The sequence below is a fragment of the Bufo bufo genome, chromosome 5, assembly GCF_905171765.1.
Source record: "Bufo bufo chromosome 5, aBufBuf1.1, whole genome shotgun sequence".
Classification (NCBI taxonomy): Eukaryota; Metazoa; Chordata; class Amphibia; order Anura; family Bufonidae; genus Bufo; species Bufo bufo.
Window position 1 is genome coordinate 554,287,674 of NC_053393.1, and position 16,542 is coordinate 554,304,215.

The 16,542-nt window shown below is 49.2% G+C and overlaps 1 protein-coding gene across 2 annotated transcripts in view; it reads left to right on the forward strand.

Annotated features, from left to right (window-relative positions):
- The window catches only part of ALS2CL (ALS2 C-terminal like), a 125,936-nt gene that overhangs the window by 84,698 nt on the left and 24,696 nt on the right, over positions 1 to 16,542 (forward strand). For both annotated transcript variants that reach the window (XM_040431511.1, XM_040431513.1), the window contains 8 exons: positions 2,514 to 2,579; positions 3,326 to 3,482; positions 4,304 to 4,423; positions 6,803 to 6,922; positions 7,500 to 7,576; positions 14,036 to 14,102; positions 14,718 to 14,914; positions 15,241 to 15,306. In XM_040431511.1, coding sequence (XP_040287445.1) covers positions 2,514 to 2,579; positions 3,326 to 3,482; positions 4,304 to 4,423; positions 6,803 to 6,922; positions 7,500 to 7,576; positions 14,036 to 14,102; positions 14,718 to 14,914; positions 15,241 to 15,306 — 870 coding nt within the window. The remainder of the gene's footprint in view (positions 1 to 2,513; positions 2,580 to 3,325; positions 3,483 to 4,303; positions 4,424 to 6,802; positions 6,923 to 7,499; positions 7,577 to 14,035; positions 14,103 to 14,717; positions 14,915 to 15,240; positions 15,307 to 16,542) is intronic.

Genomic DNA, 16,542 nt, shown 5'->3' on the forward strand with positions numbered 1-16,542 from the left:
GATAGGATTAGATACACAGCTCAGCAGACAGTATCACAGAGGACAGGATTAGATGCACAGCTCAGCAGACAGTATCACACAGGATAGGATTAGATACACAGCTCAGCAGACAGTATCACACAGGATAGGATTAGATACACAGCTCAGCAGACAGTATCACACAGGATAGGATTAGATACACAGCTCAGCAGACAGTATCACACAGGATAGGATTAGATACACAGCTCAGCAGACAGTATCACACAGGATAGGATTAGATACACAGCTCAGCAGACAGTATCACACAGGATAGGATTAGATACACAGCTCAGCAGACAGTATCACACAGGATAGGATTAGATACACAGCTCAGCAGACAGTATCACACAGGATAGGATTAGATACACAGCTCAGCAGACAGTATCACACAGGACAGGATTAGATACACAGCTCAGCAGACAGTATCACACGGGATAGGATTAGATACACAGCTCAGCAGACAATATCACACAGGATAGGATTAGATACACAGCTCAGCAGACAGTATCACACAGGACAGGATTAGATACACAGCTCAGCAGGCAGTATCACACAGGATAGGATTAGATACACAGCCCAGCAGACAGTATCACACAGGATAGTATTAGATACACAGCTCAGCAGACAGTATCACACAGGATAGGATTAGATACACAGCTCAGCAGACAGTATCACACAGGATAGGATTAGATACACAGCTCAGCAGACAGTATCACAGAGGACAGGATTAGATACACAGCTCAGCAGACTGTATCACAGAGGACAGGATTAGATACGCCGTCTCTGGATACCCTTCGCCCACTTCCCTCCCTATAAATAGCGCAGCTGGTGTCGGTCACATTCCGCAGATGCCTCCCCTGTCACATGCTGCGGGGTCACATGATTTGGGGCACCCCTACGTCCGCAGCGTCCAGTTTACTGCACTTCATTCAAGCTTTTAAATTCAGTTGAGTTCTGGGAAAGCTGGGTGACAACCAGTAAAAAATCATATTACCCCACGAAAGTTGTCACTAGAGATGAGCGAATTTCATATTTTGAAATTCGTTCACGCTTCATTTGGTGGTAAAAGCAGAATTGCGCTATGGATTCTGTTACCACGGACCATGACGCAATTCTATGACGGAATGTCTTTAGAGGCAGGAGAGGACTTAGAAGTCTATGGGCTGCAAAACGGATCCGTTTGTAGGGGAGTCCTCTAAAGGCATTCCGTCATAGAATCGCGTTCTGGTCCGTGGTAACAGAATCCATAACGCAATTCTGCTTTTACCACCAAATGAAGCGTGAACGAATTTCAAAATATGAAATTCACTCATCTCTAGTTGTCACCAACATACACCAGTACACACCAGTACACGCCGGTATACACCAGTACACACCAGTATACACTAGCACACACCAGTATACACTAGCACACACCATTATACACTAGCACACACCAGTATACACTAGCACACACCAGTATACACTAGCACACACCAGTATACACTAGCACACACCAGTATACACCAGCACACACCAGTATACACCAGCACACACCATTATACACCAGCACACACCAGTATACACCAGCACACACCAGTATACACTAGCACACACCAGTATACACTAGCACACACCAGTATACACCAGCACACACCAGTATACACCAGCACACACCAGTATACACCAGCACACACCAGTATACACCAGCACACACCAGTATACACCAGTATACACTAGCACACACCAGTATACACTAGCACACACCAGTATACACCAGCACACACCAGTATACACTAGCACACACCAGTATACACCAGCACACACCAGTACACACCAGCACACACCAGTACACACCAGCACACACCAGTATACACTAGCACACACCAGTATACACTAGCACACACCAGTACACACCAGTATACACCAGCACACACCAGTATACACCAGTACACACCAGCACACACCAGTACACACCAGCACACACCAGTACACACCAGCACACACCAGCACACACCAGCACACACCAGCACACACCAGCACACACCAGCACACACCAGTATACACTAGCACACACCAGTATACACTAGCACACACCAGTATACACCAGCACACACCAGTATACACCAGTACACATGCACTTCTGCTCTGAATAATCCTTTATGCACTGAAAATGCAAGCCTCTGCCTCCACCATAACACAGCTGAGGGGTTGTTACAATGTATCAGTCTACAGAATCCTCCCTGGTGTAAATATCCCTGACTCCAGACTGACGCATTGTAACAAACTATCAGGACAGGAGAGATTTGTACTGCAGACGTCTAGACTGCATACCACAGCAACCACCTCTGGGTGTTCGGTCACTGACAGCAAGCAGAGATATCTTTACATAAGTCTAGCCCTTTAAAGAGAAATGTAGCTTTGTGATGTTTGGAGTTTTCCAGAGGCTCACAGCAGCACAGAGTATTTAATATGAGGACCCTGCCCATCATTAGCAGTCTTTGTCCTTCTTGCAGATACGTTTCCGCATTCACAGATTTTCTGGTGATGAAAGGATTCGAAAGATCGGCCAAACAATCGAGGTAAGAAAGCAGCACCACCCCCGCGGCACCACTGGTACCACCCTGCGGTACCACCACCTGTACCAGCCCGCAGTACCACCAGTAAAGCCCCCGCGGCACCACCGGTACCACCCCGCGACACCACCGGTACCAGCCCGAGGCACCACCAGTATAGCCCCCGAGGCACCACCGGTACCAGCCCGAGGCACCACCGGTACCAGCCCGAGGCACCACCGGTACCAGCCCGAGGCACCACCGGTACCAGCCCGAGGCACCACCGGTACCAGCCCGCGGCACCACCGGTACCAGCCCGCGGCACCACCGGTATAGCCCCCGCGCCACCACCAGTACCAGCCCGCAGCACCACCTGTACCACCCCGCGGCACCACCTGTACCAGCCCGCCACCGTCACCCAGCTTTCCCAAAGTCGTGAACGCCAAATCTGCCAACTGAGGGGAGTAAATGTCACTGCAGGAATGGGCAGATATCTCATCCTGGGAAAGCTGGGTGTCACCTGTTACAGCTGGATGAGATTAACCCTCTCAGGCCTCTACTGCTGCTACCATAGGGGATGTCACCTGGAGAGCTGGGTGGTCCCCATTCCTGCTCCCTTAGAGGACGTTACCAGCTTTCCCAGTCTCCATGTCTGCCCAGCTCTGTCCTGCAGCCTCCTGGAAAGCTGGGTGTTTGCCGCCACTTTTCTCCCTCAGTAACGCTGCTGATTTTCCGTTTTTCTATCTTCCCTGAATTCTCTCTGTTTTCTGCAGCAGCTACTGGAAGGAGAACAGGAAACTCCTCTTGCAGCTGATTGGGGAGCGATCGGAGCCCCCCATCCACGTGCTGCTGCAGAGGGTCTTGATGGAGCCGTTCAGGAATCACGTACAGCAGTATTCACTACTTCTATCGCGGCTGACACCCTTAAAGGTACAGCGTATTACACAGACAGTTCTGATCTTGAGTCATATCAGCTCTTCTACTCTAGTCACATCCAGAGCTGTAGTTACTATTTTGCAGATGTCCTGTTAGCACAAGGACTGCAGATGGTCACATCTTCCTGCTGCCCCTGTTGAATCACCGATTTAGTTACAAATACTCTACTTACAAACAAAGCTGCATTCATAGTCCTGTTAGCAGAAGATGTCACCTCTGCCCGCTGCCACCTCGAGTTATATCCTATACTCTAGTTGCACCCAAAGCTGATATCACAGTTCTGCTAATGTCCTGTTAGGTTTTTGCCTGCAGGACCATACATCTCCATGCTAAATAAACTATATCATGTTTTATACTCCAGTCACACCCAAAGCTGTACTCGTAACTCTTTTATGTGATTGAAGGCGATCATACAACCTGTTACCTCCCATTTCACAAGGATCTGTGGACAGAAAATGGGATATGGCCGCCTGCATGAGGCCTAACTGGACCCCGGCCGGATCCCCGCATGAGCCCATGGTCTCAGCTCGGAACAGCAGAGCGATATGAGCTTTTGTAGTCTGGGAATTCTTACTGCAGCTCTGGATGTGACTAGAGAATAAGATAACTGAGACACTGAGCAGGCACTAGCGGGGAGATATGAGCCGCTACAAAGTGCCAACTAGCAGTAAACCAACACAATCGTGACTGCAGCTCTGGATGTGACAAGAGTATAACACATGGTGGCAGTCTACAGACCAGTCCTATACTCTGGGGTCCCCCCTCCCCGCAGGTTATACACGCAGTCTATTACACATCTGGTCTCTCTCGCACAGGACGCGTCTCTTGCAGACTCCATCGCTGCGTTTGAGAGATTACAGACATTCATCAGTCAGGCGCTGGACGAAGCCTCTCAGACCAAACTGCTCTGGAGCTCCATGTCCAGCAAACTGGTGGTAAGTGGGAGTGGAGGGTACTGGGACACCTACTGACGGATGTGTACTGTGCGTGTATGGTGTGTGTGTGTGTACTGTGTATGGGGTGTGGACTGTGTATGGTGTGTGTGTGTGTGTGTGTGTACTGTGTATGGTGTGTGTGTGTGTACTGTGTATGGGGTGTGTGTGTACTGTGTATGGTGTGTGTGTGTACTGTGTGTGTGTGTACTGTGTATGGTGTGTGTGTGTACTGTGTATGGTGTGTGTGTGTGTACTGTGTATGGTGTGTGTGTACTGTGTATGGTGTGTGTGTGTGTACTGTGTATGGTGTGTGTGTGTGTACTGTGTATGGTGTGTGTGTACTGTGTATGGTGTGTGTGTGTGTACTGTGTATGGTGTGTGTGTGTGTACTGTGTATGGTGTGTGTGTGTGTGTGTGTGTGTGTGTGTGTACTGTGTATGGTGTGTGTGTGTGTACTGTGTATGGTGTGTGTGTGTGTACTGTGTGTGTGTGTGTGTGTACTGTGTATGGTGTGTGTGTGTGTACTGTGTGTGTGTGTACTGTGTATGGGGTGTGTGTGTGTACTGTGTGTGTGGTGTGTGTGTGTGTACTGTGTATGGTGTGTGTGTGTGTACTGTGTATGGTGTGTGTGTACTGTGTATGGTATGTGTGTATGGTGTGTACTGTGTATGGTGTGTGTGTACTGTGTATGGTGTGTGTGTACTGTGTATGGTGTGTGTGTACTGTGTATGGTGTGTGTGTACTGTGTATGGTGTGTGTGTACTGTGTATGGTATGTGTGTATGGTGTGTACTGTGTATGGTGTGTGTGTACTGTGTATGGGGTGTGTGTGTACTGTGTATGGTGTGTGTGTGTACTGTGTATGGTGTGTGTGTGTACTGTGTATGTGGTAGCGCTGTACTGTGTATGGTGTGTGTACTGTGTATGTGGTAGCGCTGTACTGTGTATGTACTGTGTATGGTGTGTGTCCTGTGTATGGTGTGTACTGTGTATGGTGTGTGTGTGTGTACTGTGTGTGTACTGTGTATGTGGTAGCGGTGTGTGTACTGTGTATGGTGTGTGTGTACTGTGTATGGTGTGTGTGTGTGGTAGCGCTGTACTGTGTATGGTGTGTGTGTACTGTGTATGTGGTGTGTGTGTGTACTGTGTATGGTGTGTGTGTGTGGTAGCGCTGTACTGTGTATGGTGTGTGTGTACTATGTATGTGGTAGCGCTGTACTGTGTATGGTGTGGTGTGGTACTGGTGTATGTGATGAGCGCTGTACTGTGTATGGTGTGTGTGTGTACTATGTATGTGGTAGCGCTGTACTGTGTATGGTGTGTGTGTGTGTACTGTGTATGTGGTAGCGGTGTGTGTGTACTGTGTATGTGGTAGCGGTGTGTGTACTGTGTATGGTGTGTGTGTACTGTGTATGGTGTGTGTGTACTGTGTATGGTGTGTGTACTGTGTATGTGGTAGCGCTGTACTGTGTATGGTGTGTGTGTGTGGTAGCGCTGTACTGTGTATGGTGTGTGTGTACTATGTATGTGGTAGCGCTGTACTGTGTATGGTGTGTGTGTACTGTGTATGTGGTAGCGCTGTACTGTGTATGGTGTGTGTGTGTGTACTATGTATGTGGTAGCGCTGTACTGTGTATGGTGTGTGTGTGTGTACTATGTATGTGGTAGCGCTGTACTGTGTATGGTGTGTGTGTGTACTGTGTATGTGGTAGCGGTGTGTGTGTACTGTGTATGTGGTAGCGCTGTACTGTGTATGGTGTGTGTGTGTGTGTACTGTGTATGGTGTGTGTGTGTACTGTGTATGTGGTAGCGCTGTACTGTGTATGGTGTGTGTGTGTACTATGTATGTGGTAGCGCTGTACTGTGTATGTGTATGTGGTAGCGCTGTACTGTGTATGGTGTGTGTGTGTACTGTGTATGGTGTGTATGTTGTAGCGGTGTACTGTGTATGGTGTGTGTGTACTGTGTATGTGGTAGCGGTGTACTGTGTATGGTGTGTGTGTACTGTGTATGTGGTAGCGGTGTACTGTGTATGGTGTGTGTGTACTGTGTATGTGGTAGCGGTGTACTGTGTATGTGGTAGCGCTGTACTGTGTATGGTGTGTGTGTGTACTGTGTATGGTGTGTGTGTGTGTACTATGTATGTGGTAGCGCTGTACTGTGTATGGTGTGTGTGTACTGTGTATGTGGTAGCGCTGTACTGTGTATGGTGTGTGTGTGTGTACTGTGTATGGTGTGTATGTGGTAGCGCTGTACTGTGTATGGTGTGTGTGTGTGTGTGTACTGTGTATGTTGTAGCGGTGTACTGTGTATGGTGTGTGTGACTGTGTATAATGCGGTCACTGTGATTGGCTGACACGTTGTATCCTCTGTATCACAGGCCGCTCTTTGTACCCCCGACCGCCGACTACAAGAAGACAGTAAAAACGTTGCAGTGACGGTGACGCCCGGCAGATACGACCGAGTCCTGCTCTTCAATGATCTGCTGGTCTTCCTGCAGGTGGCTGAGCACACACAGCTCTCCCATGTGATACATTGTTATAATGATTACCAGCAGTTGTTACATTGTATCTGCAGACATTCTATGTGCAGCATCCAAGCTGGATCAGATCACAGCAATCACCGGGATAATAGAAGGGCCTTAGGGTATATTCACACCACTAAATCCACGGCAGAAAAGTCAGCAGTGGCTCAATAGCTCCACAAAGGAGGGTTTGGTGGCAGGATTATAAATTGGTGGCGGTTTTGGAAGAGTTTTTGGTTGAGGTTTCTGCTTCCCCATTGACTTCTATGAAATCCATTTAAATCTGCTTTATCGGAGTAATCTCGCCGGTTTTCCACTGCTGAATCAGTGGCGGATTTTAGCCGTGTGAACGTACCCGTAGTGTAAAGCACAGAGGACATATCCCATCATGCTGTGTGTTAACATCTACTGGCCAAATCATGGAGTGCAAAATACAACAGTAACAATCCCGATACATACGTGATAACAGCACATGACTGCAGCCGCTGAGGATTCTGGGAATTCAAGGCAAATGTCTGCATCTGATGAAAGGCTTTCTTGTCTTTGTTTAAAGAGGAACGACCCTCATATCTGTGACCTGCAGACCGTCTGGGTGGACACGAACACGAGGCAGAAGTCTGAACTGAGCAGGTAACGTGCCGCACAGTGTACCGCAGTTATTATAGTTATTAAAGGGGTAGGAGAATACAGTCTATTGCCCCCTGTTATCAGCCATTTCAGGGGAGAGGATGACTGTAGGACAGGAGAATACAGTCTATTGCTCCCTGTTATCAGACATTTCAGGGGAGAGGATGACTGTAGGACAGGAGAATACAATCTATTGCTCCCTGTTATCAGCCATTTCAGGGGAGAGGATGACTGTAGGACAGGAGAATACAGTCTATTGCCCCTGTTATCAGACATTTCAGGGGAGAGGATGACTGTAGGACAGGAGAATACAGTCTATTGCCCCTGTTATCAGCCATTTCAGGGGAGAGGATGACTGTAGGACAGGAGAATACAGTCTATTGCCCCTGTTATCAGCCATTTCAGGGGAGAGGATGACTGTAGGACAGGAGAATACAGTCTATTGCCCCCTGTTATCAGCCATTTCAGGGGAGAGGATGACTGTAGGACAGGAGAATACAATCTATTGCTGCCTGTTATCAGCCATTTCAGGGGAGAGGATGACTGTAGGACAGGAGAATACAGTCTATTGCTCCCTGTTATCAGACATTTCAGGGGAGAGGATGACTGTAGGACAGGAGAATACAGTCTATTGCTCCCTGTTATCAGACATTTCAGGGGAGAGGATGACTGTAGGACAGGAGAATACAGTCTATTGCTCCCTGTTATCAGCCATTTCAGGGGAGAGGATGACTGTAGGACAGGAGAATACAGTCTATTGCTCCCTGTTATCAGACATTTCAGGGGAGAGGATGACTGTAGGACAGGAGAATACAGTCTATTGCCCCCTGTTATCAGCCATTTCAGGGGAGAGGATGACTGTAGGACAGGAGAATACAGTCTATTGCCTCCTGTTATCAGCCATTTCAGGGGAGAGGATGACTGTAGGACAGGAGAATACAGTCTATTGCCCCCTGTTATCAGCCATTTCAGGGGAGAGGATGACTGTAGGACAGGAGAATACAGTCTATTGCTCCCTGTTATCAGCCATTTCAGGGGAGAGGATGACTGTAGGACAGGAGAATACAGACTATTGCCCCCTGATATCAGCCATTTCAGAGGAGAGGATGACTGTAGGACAGGAGAATACAGTCTATTGCCCCCTGTTATCAGCCACTTTCAGGGAGAGGATGACTGTAGGACAGGAGAATACAGTCTATTGCCCCCTGTTATCAGCCATTTCAGGGGAGAGGATGCCTGTAGGACAGGAGAATACAGTCTATTGCCCCCTGTTATCAGCCATTTCAGGGGAGAGGATGACTGTAGGACAGGAGAATACAGTCTATTGCCCCCTGTTATCAGCCATTTCAGAGGAGAGGATGACTGTAGGACAGGAGAATACAGTCTATTGCCCCCTGTTATCAGCCATTTCAGGGGAGAGGATGACTGTAGGACAGGAGAATACAGTCTATTGCCCCCTGTTATCAGCCATTTCAGGGGAGATGATGACTGTAGGACAGGAGAATACAGTCTATTGCTCCCTGTTATCAGCCATTTCAGGGGAGAGGATGACTGTAGGACAGGAGAATACAGTCTATTGCCCCCTGTTATCAGCCATTTCAGGGGAGATGATGACTGTAGGACAGGAGAATACAGTCTATTGCCCCCTGTTATCAGCCATTTCAGGGCAGAGGATGACTGTAGGACAGGAGAATACAGTCTATTGTCCCCTGTTATCAGCCATTTCAGGGCAGAGGATGACTGTAGGACAGGAGAATACAATCTATTGCCTCCTGTTATCAGACATTTCAGGGGAGAGGATGACTGTAGGACAGGAGAATATAGTCTATTGCCCCCTGTTATCAGCCATTTCAGGGGAGAGGATGACTGTAGGACAGGAGAATACAATCTATTGCCCCCTGTTATCAGCCATTTCAGAGGAGAAGGATGACTGTAGGACAGGAGAATACAGTCTATTGCTCCCTGTTATCAGCCATTTCAGGGGAGAGGATGACTGTAGGACAGGAGAATACAGATCTATTGCCTCCTGTTATCAGCCATTTCAGGGGAGAGGATGACTGTAGGACAGGAGAATACAGTCTATTGCCCCTGTTATCAGCCATTTCAGGGGGAGGATGACTGTAGGACAGGAGAATACAGTCTATTGCTCCCTGTTATCAGCCATTTCAGAGGAGAGGATGACTGTAGGACAGGAGAATACAGTCTATTGCCTCCTGTTATCAGCCATTTCAGGGGAGAGGATGACTGTAGGACAGGAGAATACAGTCTATTGCCCCCTGTTATCAGCCATTTCAGGGGAGAGGATGACTGTAGGACAGGAGAATACAGTCTATTGCTCCCTGTTATCAGCCATTTCAGGGGGAGAGGATGACTGTAGGACAGGAGAATACAGTCTATTGCCCCTGTTATCAGCCATTTCAGGGGAGAGGATGACTGTAGGACAGGAGAATACAGTCTATTGCCCCCTGTTATCAGCCATTTCAGGGGAGAGGATGACTGTAGGACAGGAGAATACAATCTATTGCCCCCTGTTATCAGCCATTTCAGGGGAGAGGATGACTGTAGGACAGGAGAATACAGTCTATTGCCCCCTGTTATCAGCCATTTCAGGGGAGAGGATGACTGTAGGACAGGAGAATACAGTCTATTGCCCCTGTTATCAGCCATTTCAGGGGAGAGGATGACTGTAGGACAGGAGAATACAGTCTATTGCCCCCTGTTATCAGCCATTTCAGGGGAGAGGATGACTGTAGGACAGGAGAATACAGTCTATTGCCCCCTGTTATCAGCCATTTCAGGGAGAGGATGACTGTAGGACAGGAGAATACAGTCTATTGCCCCCTGTTATCAGCCATTTCAGGGGAGAGGATGACTGTAGGACAGGAGAATACAGTCTATTGCCCCCTGTTATCAGCCATTTCAGGGGAGAGGATGACTGTAGGACAGGAGAATACAGTCTATTGCCCCTGTTATCAGCCATTTCAGGGGAGAGGATGACTGTAGGACAGGAGAATACAGTCTATTGCCCCTGTTATCAGCCATTTCAGGGAGAGGATGACTGTAGGACAGGAGAATACAGTCTATTGCTCCCTGTTATCAGCCATTTCAGGGGAGAGGATGACTGTAGGACAGGAGAATACAGTCTATTGCCCCCTGTTATCAGCCATTTCAGGGGAGAGGATGACTGTAGGACAGGAGAATACAGTCTATTGCCCCCTGTTATCAGCCATTTCAGGGGAGAGGATGACTGTAGGACAGGAGAATACAGTCTATTGCCTCCTGTTATCAGCCATTTCAGGGGAGAGGATGACTGTAGGACAGGAGAATACAGTCTATTGCCCCCTGTTATCAGCCATTTCAGGGGAGAGGATGACTGTAGGACAGGAGAATACAGTCTATTGCCTCCTGTTATCAGCCATTTCAGGGGAGAGGATGACTGTAGGACAGGAGAATACAATCTATTGCTCCCTGTTATCAGCCATTTCAGGGGAGAGGATGACTGTAGGACAGGAGAATACAGTCTATTGCCCCTGTTATCAGCCATTTCAGGGGAGAGGATGACTGTAGGACAGGAGAATACAGTCTATTGCCCCCTGTTATCAGCCATTTCAGGGGAGAGGATGACTGTAGGACAGGAGAATACAGTCTATTGCCCCCTGTTATCAGCCATTTCAGGGAGAGGATGACTGTAGGACAGGAGAATACAGTCTATTGCCCCCTGTTATCAGCCATTTCAGGGGAGAGGATGACTGTAGGACAGGAGAATACAGTCTATTGCCCCCTGTTATCAGCCATTTCAGGGGAGAGGATGACTGTAGGACAGGAGAATACAGTCTATTGCCCCCCTGTTATCAGCCATTTCAGGGGAGAGGATGACTGTAGGACAGGAGAATACAGTCTATTGCCCCCTGTTATCAGCCATTTCAGGGGAGAGGATGACTGTAGGACAGGAGAATACAGTCTATTGCCCCTGTTATCAGCCATTTCATGGGAGAGGATGACTGTAGGACAGGAGAATACAGTCTATTGCCCCCTGTTATCAGACATTTCAGGGGAGAGGATGACTGCAGGACAGGAGAATACAGTCTATTGCCCCCTGTTATCAGACATTTCAGGGGAGAGGATGACTGTAGGACAGGAGAATACAATCTATTGCCTCCTGTTATCAGCCATTTCAGGGGAGAGGATGACTGTAGGACAGGAGAATACAATCTATTGCTCCCTGTTATCAGACATTTCAGGGGAGAGGATGACTGTAGGACAGGAGAATACAGTCTATTGCCCCTGTTATCAGACATTTCAGGGGAGAGGATGACTGTAGGACAGGAGAATACAGTCTATTGCCCCCTGTTATCAGCCATTTCAGGGAGAGGATGACTGTAGGACAGGAGAATACAGTCTATTGCCCCCTGTTATCAGCCATTTCAGAGGAGAGGATGACTGTAGGACAGGAGAATACAGTCTATTGCCCCCTGTTATCAGCCATTTCAGGGGAGAGGATGACTGTAGGACAGGAGAATACAGTCTATTGCTCCCTGTTATCAGCCATTTCAGGGGAGAGGATGACTGTAGGACAGGAGAATACAGTCTATTGCTCCTGTTATCAGCCATTTCAGGGGAGAGGATGACTGTAGGACAGGAGAATACAGTCTATTGTCCCCTGTTATCAGCCATTTCAGGGGAGAGGATGACTGTAGGACAGGAGAATACAGTCTATTGCCCCCTGTTATCAGCCATTTCAGGGGAGAGGATGACTGTAGGACAGGAGAATACAGTCTATTGCCCCCTGTTATCAGCCATTTCAGGGGAGAGGATGACTGTAGGACAGGAGAATACAGTCTATTGCTCCTGTTATCAGACATTTCAGGGGAGAGGATGACTGTAGGACAGGAGAATACAGTCTATTGCCCCCTGTTATCAGCCATTTCAGGGGAGAGGATGACTGTAGGACAGGAGAATACAGTCTATTGCCCCCTGTTATCAGCCATTTCAGGGGAGAGGATGACTGTAGGACAGAGAATACAGTCTATTGCTCCCTGTTATCAGCCATTTCAGGGGAGAGGATGACTGTAGGACAGGAGAATACAGTCTATTGCCTCCTGTTATCAGCTGTGTCAGGGGAGAGGATGACTGTAGGACAGGAGAATACAGTCTATTGCCCCCTGTTATCAGCCATTTCAGGGGGGAGGACGACTGTAGGACAGGAGAATACAGTCTATTGTTATCAGCCATGTCAGGGGAGAGGATGACTGTAGGACAGGAGAATACAGTATTGCCCCCTGTTATCAGCCATTTCAGGGGAGAGGATGACTGTAGGACAGGAGAATACAGTCTATTGCCCCCTGTTATCAGCCATTTCAGGGGAGAGGATGACTGTAGGACAGGAGAATACAGTCTATTGCCCCCTGTTATCAGCTATTTCAGGGGAGAGGATGACTGTAGGACAGGAGAATACAGTCTATTGCTCCCTGTTATCAGCCATTTCAGGGGAGAGGATGACTGTAGGACAGGAGGAATACAGTCTATTGCCCCCTGTTATCAGCCATTTCAGGGGAGAGGATGACTGTAGGACAGGAGAATACAATCTATTGCCCCTGTTATCAGCCATTTCAGGGGAGAGGATGACTGTAGGACAGGAGAATACAGTCTATTACTCCCTGTTATCAGCCATTTCAGGGGAGAGGATGACTGTAGGACAGGAGAATACAGTCTATTACTCCCTGTTATCAGCCATTTCAGGGGAGAGGATGACTGTAGGACAGGAGAATACAGTCTATTGCCCTCTGTTATCAGCCATTTCAGGGGAGAGGATGACTGTAGGACAGGAGAATACAGTCTATTGCCCCCAGTTATCAGCCATTTCAGGGAGAGGATGACTGTAGGACAGGAGAATACAGTCTATTGCCCCCTGTTATCAGCCATTTCAGGGGGGAGGATGACTGTAGGACAGGAGAATACAGTCTATTGCTCCTTGTTATCAGCCATTTCAGGGGGGAGGATGACTGTAGGACAGGAGAATACAGTCTATTGCTCCCTGTTATCAGACATTTCAGGGGAGAGGATGACTGTAGGACAGGAGAATACAGTCTATTGCCCCCTGTTATCAGCCATTTCAGGGGAGAGGATGACTATAGGACAGGAGAATACAGTCTATTGCCCCTGTTATCAGCCATTTCAGGGGAGAGGATGACTGTAGGACAGGAGAATACAGTCTATTGCCCCCTGTTATCAGCCATTTCAGGGGAGAGGATGACTGTAGGACAGGAGAATACAGTCTATTGCCCCCTGTTATCAGCCATTTCAGGGGGAAGGATGACTGTAGGACAGGAGAATACAGTCTATTGCTCCCTGTTATCCGCCATTTCTGGGTGGGAGTAGTCGGATATCCTCTGTTGTGTCTCTCATGCCTGCTCACCAGTACTTGTCCTCGGTGATGGACCTGACGTTCCTTCTCTGTTGCAGCCACCTGCTTCGTATAGTGACCCCAGAAGAGGAGCTCTTCCTTTCCACGCGGGAGAAGCCACATCAGGTGATGCAACAGATCATAAAAAGTTGAATTCCTCACAATTTCTCTGTTTGATATCAACGATTTACATTTTTCTTAACATCCAGAAACTAAAAACTCCCCTGACCTTAATCTTCACAAAGCTGAGGGTTTGTTACAGTTGTGTCCAGTCTAGACAATCTTCTGTGAGATAGAGAGACCAGACTCCGGACTGATACATTGTAACAAACTGTTAAGATGAAAGAGATTTATGTGTACAGAGGATTAAACTAAAAATGACCATTTTTAAGATCACTGCTTGCTGTGAAATAATTGGAACTTTCATTTAGAAGCATGTCTTCACAGTTGAGGGTTTGTTACTATGTCTTCATGTAGGTAAGTGCTATTAACCTGTAGTCCGGTCAGAAGAGATCTCGCTGAGGATTTTCTGTACTGGTAAACTGTAAGAACAGCTCTTCAGCCTCAAGAATGTTTCCATTCACTGACTGCAAGCAGTGATAATGATACCTTTGGTATCATGTTTGTCAGCAAGGAGGCACCTAACATAATGGTGAAAATTATCTGCGCTAGATTGTCTTAAAGAGACAGAATGGCGCCAGATCCTCTAATTCCTGCTCAATCTGCTGCTCTGGGTTCTAGGTGCTGTGGTCCTGGAAGATGAACCAGCTGATCCGGCAGCGTCTGGAGGGGGAGCGGGATTTTCCTTTATGGGGGAAGGCGGGAGACTCCAGTGACCCCCCGACCTCTCGGCTGTCTAAGTACACGTACAGGGGCGAGGGCAGGTTTAAGAACGCCGTGTACGAGGGCGACATGTCCTGGGGCAAGCCGCATGGCAAGTGAGTGACTGCTCTGTGTGTGACATGTGCGGGACGCCCCCGAAATAGGGAGATGTTTGTGGAAAAGCTGGCTGACAACTAATATGGCCGCCGTTACCACTCCTGAGGAGGTTGTCACCCGGCTTTCCCCGATTCCTTATCTGCTGATTTATACAATAAGCAAAGGATATACGGTATACCGTACAACGGGGAGTCTGGGAAAGACGGGCGACAACTCTTCTAAGGAGCAGCAATGAGGGCCGTGATGGTTGTCACCCCAACCTCAAATATCTACAGGGAAGAAAAGCAAAATAATGAAACTCACACCCCTCTCCCCTCCCCCGCAGAGGAACGCTGAAATGGCCAAATGGACGCAATCACGTGGGGGATTTCAAATATGGACAAGAAGACGGGTGAGAGACGGCGGCCATACAGTGACCTCCACAGCGCCCCCCATAACAGTGACATCCACAGTGCCCCCATAAGTGTCACCCACAGCGCCCCCATAACAGTGTCACCCACAGCGCCCCCATAAGTGTCACCCACAGCGCCCCCATAAGTGTCACCCACAGCGCCCCCATAAGTGTCACCCACAGCGCCCCCATAACAGTGTCATCCGCAGCGCCCCCCATAACAGTGTCATCCGCAGTGCCCCCCATAACAGTGACATCCACAGTGCCCCCATAAGTGTCACCCACAGCGCCCCCATAAGTGTCACCCACAGCGCCCCCATAAGTGTCACCCACAGCGCCCCCATAACAGTGTCACCCACAGCGCCCCCATAAGTGTCACCCACAGCGCCCCCATAACAGTGTCACCCACAGCGCCCCCCATAACAGTGTCATCCGCAGATCCCATAACAGTGTCATCCGCAGATCCCCATAACAGTGTCATCCGCAGATCCCCTATAACAGTGTCATCCGCAGATCCCCTATAACAGTGTCATCCGCAGATCCCCTATAACAGTGTCATCCGCAGATCCCCTATAACAGTGTCATCCGCAGATCCCCCATAACAGTGTCATCCGCAGATCCCCCCATAACAGTGTCTCCGCAGCGCCCCCCATAACAGTGTCATCCGCAGCGCCCGCCCATAACAGTGTCATCCGCAGCGCCCCCCATAACAGTGTCATCCGCAGCGCCCCCCCTAACAGTGTCATCCGCAGCGCCCGCCCAGTAACAGTGTCATCCGCAGCGCCCCCCATAACAGTGTCATCCGCAGCGCCCCCCATAACAGTGTCATCCGCAGCGCCCCCCATAACAGTGTCATCCGCAGCGCCCCCCATAACAGTGTCATCCGCAGCGCCCCCCCATAACAGTGTCATCCGCAGCGCCCCCCCATAACAGTGTCATCCGCAGCGCCCCCCCATAACAGTGTCATCCGCAGCGCCCCCCCATAACAGTGTCATCCGCAGCGCCCCCCCATAACAGTGTCATCCGCAGCGCCCCCCCATAACAGTGTCATCCGCAGCGCCCCCCCATAACAGTGTCATCCGCAGCGCCCCCCCATAACAGTGTCATCCGCAGCGCCCCCCCATAACAGTGTCATCCGCAGCGCCCCCCCATAACAGTGTCATCCGCAGCGCCCCCCCATAACAGTGTCATCCGCAGCGCCCCCCCATAACAGTGTCATCCGCAGCGCCCCCCCAT